The 15,068-nt window shown below is 39.0% G+C and overlaps 1 protein-coding gene across 1 annotated transcript in view; it reads left to right on the forward strand.

The window, feature by feature from the left end:
* Positions 1-2,599: 2,599 nt before the first annotated feature.
* Positions 2,600-15,068, forward strand: part of gps1 (G protein pathway suppressor 1) — a 28,461-nt gene continuing 15,992 nt past the window's right edge. The window contains exons 1-4 of the mRNA XM_008414979.3: positions 2,600-2,784; positions 5,959-6,051; positions 10,585-10,766; positions 14,588-14,749. Coding sequence (XP_008413201.1) covers positions 2,752-2,784; positions 5,959-6,051; positions 10,585-10,766; positions 14,588-14,749 — 470 coding nt within the window. The 5' untranslated portion in view covers positions 2,600-2,751. The remainder of the gene's footprint in view (positions 2,785-5,958; positions 6,052-10,584; positions 10,767-14,587; positions 14,750-15,068) is intronic.

Below are 15,068 nucleotides of genomic sequence, written 5' to 3' on the forward strand. Positions count from 1 at the left end.
AGGGGTGAAAGTAGTTTTAAATTCTTGGGGGTACTATGACAAAAAAATATATATATATATATATTAATTTTTTTTGCGAAGCGATAAAAGCTGGGTATCTCTTGAATTGCTACAAAATAAAGCTGTATTTCCCTTAGGACTCAATGTTGACACCTTGAGTCCTAATGAATAACTTTGACTCCTTCCAGTCTGGTTTTCGTGCTCACCACAGCACGGAGACGGCCCTTGTAAAAGTGTTCAATGACATCCATATAAATACAGACTGTGGGAGAACCACAGTGCTGGTTCTGTTGGACCTCAGTGCAGCTTTCGACACTGTTGACCACGACATTTTACTGAATCGACTGGAGAGTTGGGTTGAACTCTCCGGTCCAGTGCTCCACTGGTTTGAATCCTACATAAAGAACAGGGATTTCTTTGTTTCAATCAGAAACTTCTCATCAGAGAGGTCAAAGGTCACGTGTGGGGTACCCCAAGGTTCAATCCTAAGACCCCTTCTCTTTAATATTTATATGCTCCCACTGGCTAAGGTTATAACAGGACATAGGATTACCTACCACAATTATGCGGATGATACACAGCTCTACATCACGATGTCACCAGGTGACTCTGAACCCATCCAATCACTGAACAGATGCTTAGAACAGATCAATGTGTGGATGTGCCAAAACTTTCTCCAGCTGAACAGAAACAAAACTGAAGTTATTATCTTTGGACCTAAAGAGGAGCGAACCAGAATCAATGCGCAGCTTCAGTTATCACATCTAAAAACCAGCGATCAGAACGAAACCTGGGAGTAGTGATGACCTCTGACCTGAACCTTCAGAACCACATTAAGACAGTCACAAAGTCGGCCTTCTATCACCTGAAGAACATCTCCAGGATTAGAGGACTGATGTCTCAGCAGGATCTAGAGAAACTCATCCATGCGTTTATCTTTAGCCGCATTGATTATTGCAACAGCGTCTTCACAGGTCTGACTAATAAATCAATCAAACAGCTGATCCAGATGCTGCTGCTCGCGTTCTCACTAAAACCAGGAAGATAGAGACATAACACCAGTTTTAAAGTCCCTACACTGGCTCCCTGTAGCTCAGAGGATAGACTTTAAAATACTGATGTTAGTTTATAAATCACTGAACGGTTTAGCACCACAAAACCTTAAAGATCTGTTACTGCTGTACCAACCGTCTAGACCCCTCAGACCTTCTGGTTCTGGTTCTGCTCTGCATCCCCAGAACCAGAACCAAACGAGGAGAAGCAGGATTCAGTTTCTAAGCACCACAAATTTGGAACACTTTCCAGAAAACTGTAAAACAGCTGAAACACTGGGTGCCTTTAAATCTCATCTTAAAACCCTCCTGTTTAGAGTTGCTTATGGCTAAATTGAGGGTTTTGATGTCTTCGCTTTACTTTTCATCTAGTTATTAACTTCTTTTCATTTCTCTTTCACACTGTCTATGTAAAGCCCCCCGGAAAACGTCCCAGTTAAACGAATTTATATCTATGGGTGTGAGAATCCTTGTTAAATGACATCTTAACTAAAACTCTGAGGTGTGAGAGGCAGTGCACAAAAATCCGTGTAGGACAACGAAAGTCCTAGCGTAAAAATATTTTGTGTAATAGGTGGACGGAGCCTGGTGCTGCAAGGTTCGAGACCTTGTCCTGTTAGGCGGCGGGGCCTGGATAATACCCGTGATAAACGGACTGCGGAGTCCGGCGAGGACAGGAGCTTAAATTCCGTGAAAAACTTTTAGGTGTGAGACATTTAACTGAAGTCCTACAAGGGTACGGGTTTTAATGTTTTTATCTTTTTAACCTTTTTTCTTTTTCTTTAAAAAATAAAATCTCTTTGTCTTTCTAACTGTTTATTCACTGTCACATGCTGTTTTTATTTTAATTATGTAAAGCACTTTGAAATGCCTTGCTGCTGAAATGTGCTATACAAATAAAATTTGATTGATTGATTGATTTTTGGTTTTTCTGTGTCCTCCCAGTTCTGAAGGTGCTACTTTGTTGAGAATCTCTATTGTACAGGGATATGGTCCTACTATGGGTATAATTGGTTTATCGTCTAGATAGTATATAATAGTATATATCATCTCTAACAGTGTTTCTTTGACATCTTCTTTCACTTCAAGATGGGAATTGTAACACTATAGCCATCTCTCCCACCATGATGGTACTTTTCTTTTAGTATGGTTACTCTCTTCTTAATAGGATGCTGCATAGCATGTAAACTTTTGAAACAACACAATATGCACATTTATCCTCTGGTATATCTTGTGCCTTCATAATTTCATATAAATAATCATGGTGGGCCACCATGGCCAAAAGTACCGTAGGTGTTTTGTGGCCCAAGAGTCCAGCCAAGGTTACAGCAACCTATAATGAACAACTTATAGCCATAACAGGCTATTATAAATAGTCTCTGTATGAGGGTTAGAAGAAGATGTATTAATGATACGAAAGAAAACTGAAAAAGGATTATTCGTGGGTCTGTAGTGCAACGTTTTACTGTTGTAGTAAACAGAGAACCCAATAGGAGGCGGTAGTAAAACTTGATGGATATCATGAGTCGTAACAGACCAAAGAAGAAGAAGAAGATGTGTAGAAGGAGGAGGAAGTAGTAGAAGAAGAAGACGGAAAAGGTTCGTTTGTTGCTGAGGCCTGCACATCTCATCTTTTGCATTCTTTCCCTTTTCTTATCTATCCCAACAATAAAGTAAGAACACAGACGAACATCGGAAGATGCCTTTGCCTGTGCAAGTGTTTAACTTTCAGGTAAGTGAACGTTAGAAATTACGATACTCAACGTGGTTGTATTTGGTAATGTTCAGATGTATCCATCATATTTCGTACTTTATAACACTCAACATGAAGATTTACTGAAAGGTTATGTTAAATAAAATCAGTTATTACTGCAAATGAAAAAAGTTATCAATACAATTTTTTGGTGCTTGGGTGACAACACGCTGAGCAGATTACCTTAAAAATGGCAGCCGACATAGAAAAACGGATTTGTTTGTTAACAATTAGCATGAAAAAAAGGCATAATCCGTTCAGCTACAAGAACGGAAAGAAAAAACTATTCATAAGGCATGTTCGCAGCGAGACCCCGGTAATTAAGAAGAGGGGTTTTAGAATACTAAAAACCGAGTGGTTTCCCGTTTGTTGTAGAGGCAGAACTTAGCTTCTTTCTGAATACGACGTTTACTACCTTGTTAATTAACTTTAGCTAGAAACCTTAAATTCTTAGACTGTTCACCACAGAACTGAGTTCTTCTCAAAATTATGCAGAATAGCCCAAAAATGTGCGTAAGTTACAGTGTCACTACTTCAAGGATGTTTTACTGAAGAAATTACTGAAGAGTAAAATAGTATTTGGTAGAAAGGCTTCTGAAGTACTGATCAAAATCCTATTTTAACATGTACGAGATAATGTATTCAGACAGCCAAAAAATAGTTGTGTGCAATTGTGATATTTTTATTATTTTAAAGACAAAATAAAAAAAATATGAATAAATAATATGATTACAAAATAACAAATTCAGAGCAAAGGAAGCCTTTTAAAAATCTTATTTTTTGAAGGTAACTTTATATATATATATATATATATATATATATATATTTGCACAGCAACTGCTCAAAAAAAATAAAGGGAACACTCGAATAACACATCCTAGATCTGAATGAATGAAATATTCTCATTGAATACTTTGTTCTGTACAAAGTTGAATGTGCTGACAACAAAATCACACAAAAAATCATCAATGGAAATCAAATTTATTAACCAATGGAGGCCTGGATTTGGAGCCACACACAAAATTAAAGTGAAAAAACACACTACAGGCGGATCCAACTTTAATGTAATGTCCTTAAAACAAGTCAAAATGAAGCTCAGTATTGTGTGTGGCCTCCACGTGCCTGTATGACCTCCCTACAACTCCTGGACATGCTCCTGATGAGGTGGCGGATGGTCTCCTCAGGGATCTCCTCCCAGACCTGGACTAAAGCATCCGCCAACTCCTGGACAGTCTGTGGTGCAACGTGACGTTGGTGGATGGAGCGAGACATGATGTCCCAGATGTGCTCAATCGGATTCAGGTCTGGGGAACGGGCGGGCCAGTCCATAGCTTCAATGCCTTCATCTTGCAGGAACTGCTGACACACTCCAGCCACATGAGGTCTAGCATTGTCCTGCATTAGGAGGAACCCAGGGTCAACCGCACCAGCATATGGTCTCACAAGGGGTCTGAGGATCTCATCTCGGTACCTAATGGCAGTCAGGCTACCTCTGGTGAGCACATGGAGGGCTGTGTGGCCCTCCAAAGAAATGCCACCCCACACCATTACTGACCCACTGCCAAACCGGTCATGCTGAAGGATGTTGCAGGCAGCAGACCGCTCTCCACGGCGTCTCCAGACTCTGTCACGTCTGTCACATGTGCTCAGTGTGAACCTGCTTTCATCTGTGAAGAGCACAAGGCGCCAGTGGCGAATTTGCCAATCCTGGTGTTCTCTGGCAAATGCCAAGCGTCCTGCACGGTGTTGGGCTGTGAGCACAACCCCCATCTGTGGACGTCGGGCCCTCATACCATCCTCATGGAGTCGGTTTCTAACCGTTTGTGCAGACACATGCACATTTGTGGCCTGCTGGAGGTCATTTTGCAGGGCTCTGGCAGTGCTCCTCCTGTTCCTTCTTGCACAAAGGCGGAGGTAGCGGTCCTGCTGCTGGGTTGTTACCCTCCTACGGCCTCCTCCACGTCTCCTGGTGTACTGGGCTGTCTCCTGGTAGCGCCTCCAGCCTCTGGACACTACGCTGACAGACACAGCAAACCTTCTTGCCACAGCTCGCATTGATGTGCCATCCTGGATGAGCTGCACTACCTGAGCCACTTGTGTGGGTTGTAGAGTCTGTCTCATGCTACCACGAGTGTGAAAGCACCACCAACATTCAAAACTCACCAAAACATCAGCCAGACAGCATAGGTACTGAGAAGTGGTCTGTGGTCCCCACCTGCAGAACCACTTCTTTATTGAGTGTGTCTTGCTAATTGCCAATAATGTCCATCTGTTGTCTGTTCCATTTGCACAACAACAGGGGAAATCTATTGTCAATCAGTGTTGCTTCCTAAGTGGACAGTTTGATTTCACAGAAGTTTGATTTACTTGGAGTTATATTGTGTTGTTTAAGTGTTCCCTTTATTTTTTTGAGCAGTGTATATATATATATATATATATATATATATATATATGTTAGATATTAAATAAAAGAACGTCCAATGAAAAGGTTTCCTACAGTGGAAATGCAACTTTTTAGCAGCTACTCTTCTGACTTTTTTCTTCCTATGTTTGTTTTTTGGATCGCAATATGGACTCTTCGCAGCTGTGCTTGCCTTATGTACATCTGCAAGTAGGGCAATGCTGGGCTATTTTTAAAATAACATTCACATTCTGTAGTAGGGTGGTCAAAATAATACAAATTTGGCCATTTTAATCCCATAGTAATGTTGCAGAAACATAGGAAGCATCCTCTCTCCTCAACTTCCCAAAGGCCATAACAGCTGAGAATCAGAACACTGAAATATTATAACTCCAGTAACATGGCAGGACATCTAGGGAAAGAGCAGTATTCTATGAAGCAGATGAACAGTCACACCTGAAGAATGCTGGGGAAAACCTGCTATTTATTTTATTTTTATTTTTTTTAATTTTTTTTTTTAAATGATTCTGTTGAACTACAATTTAAAAGCAATGTCTGATTTTCATTGGTTAATTTTCAGTAAAGTTTTGTGAGTTTTTAGTAATTTCAGTAAATATTACAGGCTTTTCATTCATTTACAGAGCAGTACCAGCAATTTTGTCCACATGTGTACATTTTATAAATGTTACGTGTTATTGAGAGTTTACCTCTTGGTTGAATTTAAATTCCCTGTATGTGGTTTTGTTTTCCAGGGTTCTGTTGAGCCCATGCAGATTGATGCAGATCCTCAAGATGACCCGCAGAATGCTCAAGATATCAGCTACATCGTAGAAAACCCAACACTGGTATTTATCTATTTTTTCTATGCACTCCCTTTTTGGGAAGCTTTCATTACAAAGTAGAAAGACACTTAATCACTTCATAGCTCACTAATTACAGAGACGAGGAACATTGAGATTACTGAGATTTGTTAGAATTTAAGTTTTAAATACTATGTCCATGTGAAACTTGCACACACCTGTATTGCCAGAAGAATTGGATTAGTCTTCAAAATCACTGAATTCTGATGTTCCTATCACTTCCTTGTCAACAGGTAGCCTGTCATAATAACACATTTTGCTGAGCGATTAATTGTCTCAAAAATTATTGTGATAAACAATAATATTGTTTGAAGACCATTTAAAACTGATAAAATTCTAATGACATAATAATGCAAGCAACATCCTGCCAAAAATAGATGCACTTTATTTACAAAAGAACATTTAACACTGGAAGCTGGTAAACACAATAAACAAAATAACCAAAAACAAAATAAAATGGACTCTGTCTCCATTAACAAAAAACGCACTTGAATAAAAACTAAACACAACATAAAACCAAAATGGAAATAACTACATTTAACCAAAAGAGTACAGATTATGAAGTCTGTATACTATACTGCCCTTCAATAATCATTAGATTTAGATAGAGAAGATGGGCACATCCGACTACCTGATCCAATAGTTCACCCCTTCCTTAAGCCCAGTTCACACTACATAATTGTTTTGCCCCGAGTTTTCCCCTTACGACAATCTTAGGACGTCCAATAATCATAACCGATCATCCTGTAGTGTGAGATGTGTTAGAACTGATTGGGTCCAGTCGGTAGAAGGTCGTGGACGTTCCGATCTAAATCAGGCATATTCAACATGTTGAATTGTCTTGGCCGATTATCGCAACGTGTGGGATTTTCCCTTACTGGGAGCGACAACGCAGCCTGTTGAATCACAGGTAGCCAATCAGAAAGCGCGGATTCCTCTCCGTGCTTTTCCCTCAGAATCCCAAACAGCTGACATGGCGCAACCCAAAGTCCAATGGACATTGGAGATGATATGTGGAAACAACATTAATCTTTATTCAACATTTTGCGCAAAGAATATCCACAGAAATGAGCAGGAGAGGAGTTGGAGCGAAATTGCTAAGCAGTTGATTTTCAGCTGTTCATTGTTAACGTGACACAAATAGGTTATAATAATAAGGCTATTCATTCAGCCATGTTTGTTTACTCTAAATTCATGCGTAATATAGTGGGTTTTTATGGGATTTTCTGTCTGAAATCTGAATGTCGGTGAGAGAAATCGGTTTGTGTGTGTTGCTTTGCTCTTGTCGTGTGGCTGGACACATGGCACAATCGAACCCATTATACTTACGATTTTTTGTTGGGTAGTGGCTCTCAGGTTTTGAAAATGGGCCGACCATTGGCCGACAATTTCAAAATTAACTGAGCATTACACTGAGGAAATGAGGAAGGGAGGGTCAGTGGAGAGCACCGGAGTTGAACCTTTTTTCATTCAGTGTCAACGGACTGAATGATGTGATTTTAATGTAATCTTTGCTCGGCTTGCGGGATGCAGGCAGTTGCCATGGCAACGGGTGTGCTTAAATGACAGAGAGAGAGAGTAAAAAGGTAGAAGTGGTTTTGAGTTGATCGTCTTTTCGGATTGTTTTACCATTGTTTACCTTTGCTGTGGCTCATCACACCTGCTGTAGTTTCTGAACGTTCAATAAATGACAAACTTGGACTAGTTACCTCTTTAGTTTGTGAGTATTCACAACAAACATCAACATCATATTTCATAAAACTTTATGAAATATATTTTATTAAGTTTTAACAAATTCTACCGCGATAATTATGTGAAATTAAATTAATTATATCCCGACTAAAGAAGATTTGCCTTCACCTTTACTGGGCTCTTTGGTTCCTCCCATCTAGGCCTGTCACAATAACAAATTTTGCTGAGCGATTAATTATCTAGAAAATTATTGCGATAAATGATTTTGTTTCAAGACCTTTTGACACTGATTTAATGGAAATGACTAATAATGCATGCCATTTCCTGCCATAGATAGATACACTTTATTTTCAAAAGAACACATAACAATGAAACTGATAAACTAAATCAGTTCCAGTGTTAATGGATTCTCGGTCTCCATTAACAAAAAACGTACTTGAATAAAAACTAAACATAAAGCCAAAGTGGAAATAAATACTGCATTCAACCAAAAGAGTGCAGATATAAAATCTGTATACTATATTGCCCTTCAGTAATCACTAGATTTAAATAGAGAAGATGGGCACATCCAACTACCTAATGCAATAGTTCACACTACACCATTTTTTTGCCCCTATTTTCCCCCTTGTGACAATCTTAGATCGTTGGCCGATCTAAGATTGTCACAGGTGATTTCGTAACTGACCATCCTGTAGTGTGTGGTGTGTTACGATAGATCGTCGTGGCCGCTCCGATCTAAATCAGGGGTTTTCCCAGACTGGGAGCTTAACGTTGAATGTAACAGGTAGCCAATCAGAAAGCGCGGATTCTCCTCCGTGCTTTCTGAGGGGAAATTACAGAGGAAAATCCCAAACAGCTGACACGGCTCAACCCGAAGTCCAGCGGACATTGGAGATGATATGTGAAAACAACATTAATATTTATTCAACATTTCGTGCAAAGAATATAGAAGTGACCAGGGGAGGAGTTGGAGCCAAATTGCTACCGCAGTTGATAAACCCGGCAAGTTTTCAGCTGTTCTTCGTTAACGTGACATAAATAGGTTATAATGATTTTCATTCAGTCAGGACTTTACGCTGACTCTAGCCACATGCATCACAGGTAGATTCTAGTAAAGCATCGATTAATGCCTGGTTTTAAAATTAGTTAACTGGACTTGTAGCCATTATTTAGTGCCCATGTGGCTGGACACCACACGGCACGAATAACCCGATCGAACCGTTATAGATTTCTGTCAGGTTTTGAAAATGGGCCGACAGTCCCGCCGACAACTCATATAGTGTGCGCTGGACATTACACTAAGGAAGGGCACCAGAGCTGAGCCTTTCTTCATCCAGTGTCATCAACGGAAAGAAAAAAAGGCAGGAAGAGACGATAAAGCCGATCATTAAAATGAGGTCGATAGGTTTAATTTATTGTGCGATTAATTGATTTATCGTTTATCGCGACAGGCCTGCTCCTATCAGTCTGTATTTTCTCATACTGAGGTCATCAAACCAAATTTCAGATCCACCATGACTGACTGGTACCTGCTGGCGTCAGGTTTGCAACCAGCTTCTGACTGAGAAACCGGTAATCTCCTCCCAGTGTCAGAATCTCACTGAGGAAGAAACTGAATTAGGTTTTCTGTCACTTTATTATTTCTGCTATAACTGATGTATATTCACATTTAAAATGCATCAATAGAGTTTAATTTGCAATTTTGATGTCTTTGTGTCATGAGGTAGATCTCAGGCGGCTGGTGAGAGAAAAAGTAGATATTGTTCTCAAAAGGTTTGGGCACCCATGCCCTATCACAATAAAAAATTTCAAATCAGTTTGTAACAATCTATATCGGCTTTACGCTACATGCAGACTCGTTGCCATAGCAGCTGATAACGCCACTTTATGTATCAGGATTCAGCACCAAAAACACTGAAACATTTCCCCACAGAGAACAGAACATTCAGCTTGTTTAGACTTGATGTGTATTTTATGATTATTAAGTGATCGCTGTGGTAGATTAGCTATCACTGCTATTAGCCACACTAACACAGTGGTGGCTGATTAGCTAATTTAAACACCTGCTCTACTGATGATCTGTCAGTTTGTGTGTAGGTTGCCTTTTTTATTTTTAAGTTGAACCAGAACACACCTTATTCAACAGCACATCTATATGTTAAGTTTGTCAAAGTCAAGCAAGTAACTTTCCTCTCAGACACTATTTTCTTTCTTAATTAAAACTTTTTTCTGACCTTGATATGTAGTCATAGTGTAGACAATTCACAGCAAAAATACTGCATCCCTTTTTATTTATACATTGAGCTTACATTTAAGTCTAGCAGTTACGTCTTGCATTTAAGTCCCAACCCAAATGGGGTTGGGAACTTGTGTAGGTGACATCATTCTGCAAGGGATCTGCAGTTTAAAATAACATTGAAGCTCATTTAAAAATGTCTCAACATATATTGTGTATCGTGATATAGCAAAAATATATCGGGGATATTAGATTTTCCTCATTCAGCCCAGCACTACCCCACTGTTGCCATCTCAGTGACTTTAGCAACATTTCAAATTGGTATCGGCCAGAAAACTGCAACTGGTGCACCCCTAATGATGTGAAAAACAGACCAGTTTCTCAAAATCTCTTTTGCATTACATCTTAAATACTAAGAATAAGCAATGAAAAAGAAAATAAAGATATATAAAAATCATTATCAACACATTGTTGTATCAATGTTTTCTTGCGTATATAAACAAAACTTTCCTCATGTTTTAATTTTTTAAAAATGACAACTTTTTATTGGAGCTGTTTGGATAAGATCTCTTGTTTGTGGATTTCTGTAGGACTTGGAACAATATGCTACTAGTTACAGTGGATTAATGCGGATTGAGAGGCTTCAGTTCATTGCTGAGCATTGTCCTCAGCTTCGAGTGGAGGCACTGAAGATGGCTCTCACATTCGTCCAGCGAACCTTCAATGTGGACACATACGAAGAGATCCACCGCAAGCTAACAGAAGCCACAAGGTACAGATACTAAAATTACATTTGCATTTCAATATTTTTTCTTTTCTTGTTAGATATGAACTGAAACCAAAACTGTGAATCTGTCCAAGCATGTATTTAACCAACTGGCGGTAATCTAAGTTAGTTTAAATATCAAATGTTTCTGTATGGCTTGTAGTAGTGTCAGGTTGGGGAAGAGACTTGAGACAAAAAAGAAATCCAAAAAAAATGTTTTATGCCACTCCATTTTTGTTTACGTTTTGTCAAGAAGGAAGTTGCACTTATGTCATCTTCTGAGGTTTTTGTGTCGTTTCCTTCAGCAGTTGTTGGTGCAGCACCACCACAAGTTAGTGGGTGAACAGGATTTTCGAGGGGTTTGGCTCAGTTCATAAAGTGCAGTGTGACAGCAAACCACACCGCCTGAAAATGTTGTAATTTTGGTCCCTAATTGTACTAAATCTACCGGACTCAAGGTTTCCCCAGAAAACCCGCTAAGCCCGGTGGTTGGTGTGCTGGGAGGGTCCACCAGCGGACCATTTTCCTTTGGTATTAAAAAATATAAAGTTTACAGGAAATATAAAAATTAGGGATGCTCCAATCAGATTTTTAGCTGCCCATTCCGATCACCAATGAGGGCCGATCACTGCTGATCACCGATCATTGCCGATCACCTGGATTTAGATAAGATTGGCTGTTTGTTTCGCTTTAGGTATAAATGCTACTATGTTATCTGGTAAAACGGAAAAATTATCTGGCAATAAATTCACCTAATTGATACAGTTAGAAAGTTTTAATACATATGTAAAATCTTTTTTCTTTTTTTATAAGTTACGTGCTGCAGCTTTAAGCAAACGTTTGGTGTGAGAGTTCATTGCTGGGTGGAGCAGAAGTGGCGCTACATCTGTAAAATATTCTATCCCAGTAGCGCATAGTGGCGGTCCAACAACGAGAGCAGAATCCAGTATCTTACACCGCTAGTCATCGAAGACTTAAATTATTTTTCGGGTTATTTGCTTAGCTTTCTGACCGTGATGCTAATATGAGTGAATGTTGTACGCTGCTTTACCTGCTTTCCGACCGCTCCAGATGTCTTTTTTTCCTGCAGTGAGCCTTGGTATAGTCATGCTCCGTCAAGTTCTTGTTTTTTAAATACCATATTAGATTCGTTGTTTTAATGCATTTTGTCGTGCTTCACCTCTGAGGTCTTTTTCCACGCAAACTTTCCCATTCACTCTCAGAGCGTTGAAGTTTCACACCACTTTGCTTAGGAATTGTTGCCACGTGCTTGCACAGTGTGAAGGAAAGAGGAGATGAGCTGCACATACAGGCTGCGAAGGGAGATGATACAGGTTTTGGTGATCAACAACAAGAAGTATATAACCGGTCAATTTTCGTAAAGAAGTATGTACTTCTTTACGGAAATTGACCAATTATGATCGGTAACTGATTGATCGGCACACCTCTAGTAAAAATATTACTAATTTATATTAGTAATTATGTTACTGGAAGACATTGCCGACAGTTCTTACACCTTAAAAATCGGCAATAAAAAAATACAAATTAAAATAAATGTCAATCATTTACACTTCTGTTAATTCCAAATTAAGTTATCAGTTAGTGGATCTACAAACACAATGTAATGCTGATCACATAATGCTGATCAGCATAAATGAACTAGGAGAATATCAATGCTGTTAAATCTGATTTAATGGTTTCAGCATAGATATCTTAAATACTTTAAATTGTTTAACATTTAAATTTAAGATTTTAAGGACCTGGCAAGTTTACTTTGTAAAAATTCAAAGAACAACTTTCATAGTTGGATTGTTTTGTTGACATAACTACAATATGTGAGTTCTGTTCTCAAATACATCTTAGTAAATTACAATTATAATTGACTACTTTTAAGATTGGTCAATTAAACTAGACCCCTCTCCCAGATTTCACAAAATTTATGTTGAAATGCTGTTAGTGATGCTGATGTTCAAGAGGGGCCGCTAAATCAGATTCTGTCATATTTTGTGCATCATGCCAATCATTTTAAGGATGCTCATTGATCCCTCGAAAAATGGTAAAAGCCGGACATCATCGTCATCAATTAATGAAATTAATCCTAGTACCCCAGACCGAACTTGAAAATGCCAAGAGTTGACTCGGCATTCATCAGCAACTATTGGGAAGTGAGCGTGTTGCGCAACACAAATAATCTCCCTGCTGGAACAAGGTGCACTAAATAGTAAAACATAATTTAATGAAGTTTCAATCCAGATAATTTTCCTCGAGGAATTTTAAGAATCAAGGTACTCTAATCATTATAGGAATCTTTACAGCCCTAATTTGTTTACTCAGAATGACATTGCTGTTAAATTTCATTTAATGTTTTCATTAGGGATGAATTTAAAGCATTTAAAAGATTTTTTTAGCTGGCAAGTTTACTTTGTAAAAGTGCAAATAACAATCTTCATAGTTGTATTGTTACCATAGCTACAATCAGATGCTGTTTGAGCTCTGTTTCCTAACAAATTTAATATATTTGTGAGTATATATTTATCTTAGGAGTGTGACAGCTCCTCCATGACCTGAACAAACTAACGCACCAGCCAACTGAGGAACACAGACATAAACTTTATCAGCACAGACATAGAACCAAACACTGGACTGCATGTTGAGATGTAAAAACACATAAATCATTCTCATTGCACGGCACGCTAAACATGCATTTGTGCTGGAAGTTCGAAGTGTAGAGAGTGAAAAGGAATTGGGAGAGTACAGTGCCCTGTGGTGTTCTTGTGCTTCTAACCACCTGGTTAGACACAGTTTTTCAGTCTCACAAACTGTGGTCCGTTTGTGAGACAGTCATAGATCCAGGTGATTGTTGAAGCCTCCATCCGTGTCTTCTGGATTTTCTGAGACATCAGGCCAAATTGTGTTAAATGCAGTAGATGCATCTAAGAACATGATCCTCACAGTAAAGCGTCCTTAGTTTGGGGCAGGGTAAGAGTCCAGAACTTAGTACAGTGGAGGCAGTGCTAGTTTGTTGGTAGACTTGGAGACAGTGTCTCTTTTGGGCAATCTAGATTTCAAAGATTCTTTCTGCAGAATTTAGAATAAGTCAGGGTCAAAACTTATACCTCTCCAGGAATACAGTTACCAAATGCCCCGACAGTAGACTGAATATTTACTTTGGATCTACAGTTAATTCGAAGATGCCATACATCCGTTCTCCTTCCCAGGAAAGAAGTTTTCACATTCTTGTCTCCCCTCTTTGTCTCTATTTTGTCACCACTTTATCTCCCTTGCAGGTTATGAGGTGGAAAAGAGGACAACTTCCTTTAAGACAGAGCTGTTGTTAGAAACATGATGTCACATAATCACGGTGAAACACCTCTTCTTTCTAGAAACTCAAAAGGAAATTTAATGCAGTGTGTCCTGGGACTCTGAGGATTTCTATTAGTCTCTGTTCGATGTGTTTAGTTCAGCCCTTCATGGCTGGAGACCCAACAGTACATAATGGCAGATTGTGCGCTGTAGCCAATTTGAATGGACATGAAGGGTCATACCTAATGAGCATAGTAAAGGAGTGGAAAGTAACGTCTCTCATAGAGGGACTTCCAGCTTCAACTTGGCAAAGTGTAGGGAACTTTTCAGGGTAGCTGACAATAACAGATCCTATACAGTTTATATTCTCATACACACATGTGACAGTAACCAAATGATGACCAATTGATAAATGCACTGATCCCAAGGTACAGTAAAAGCAAGAAGAAAGAATCTGACAAGCTAAAACATTACTAAGAACTCAGTAAATAGAGATAACAATTCTTCTCTTCTTGTGATTTTAGGGATGTTCAGGGCGTGCCTGACACTGTTCCTGATGGAGGGGTTCTACCTCCACTGGACTCAGCCTGGGCAGAATCCACTAGGAAAAAGGCTCTGCTCAAACTAGAGAAGCTGGATACAGATCTGAAGAACTATAAAGGCAACTCGATCAAAGAGAGCATCAGGTGATTTTTACTATTATATTCAACTTGTATTTAATTAACATGAGCACTGTTATTAAAAGAAAAAAAATAAAAACTCATGATCAAGTAAACATCTGTCTTGTATCTGAAAGTTACAAGACATCTTCAGCTTTCACTGACTGAAACATATAAATCTAGGTACTAAGTAAATGGTTTGCAGTGCTATGAAGTTTGCTGAATTGTTTTACAATTATGAAAAATAACTCGAGCATTTGATCAGCAAGTACTTGTATTTGGGGAGAGGAGGGTGGCATTCATGTTGAATTGGAATAGCCCCTCACAGAAAGAATGCACAGTGCAT

Source organism: Poecilia reticulata, chromosome 8 (assembly GCF_904066995.2).
Source record: "Poecilia reticulata chromosome 8, P_reticulata-male-v2, whole genome shotgun sequence".
Lineage (NCBI taxonomy): Eukaryota > Metazoa > Chordata > Actinopteri > Cyprinodontiformes > Poeciliidae > Poecilia > Poecilia reticulata.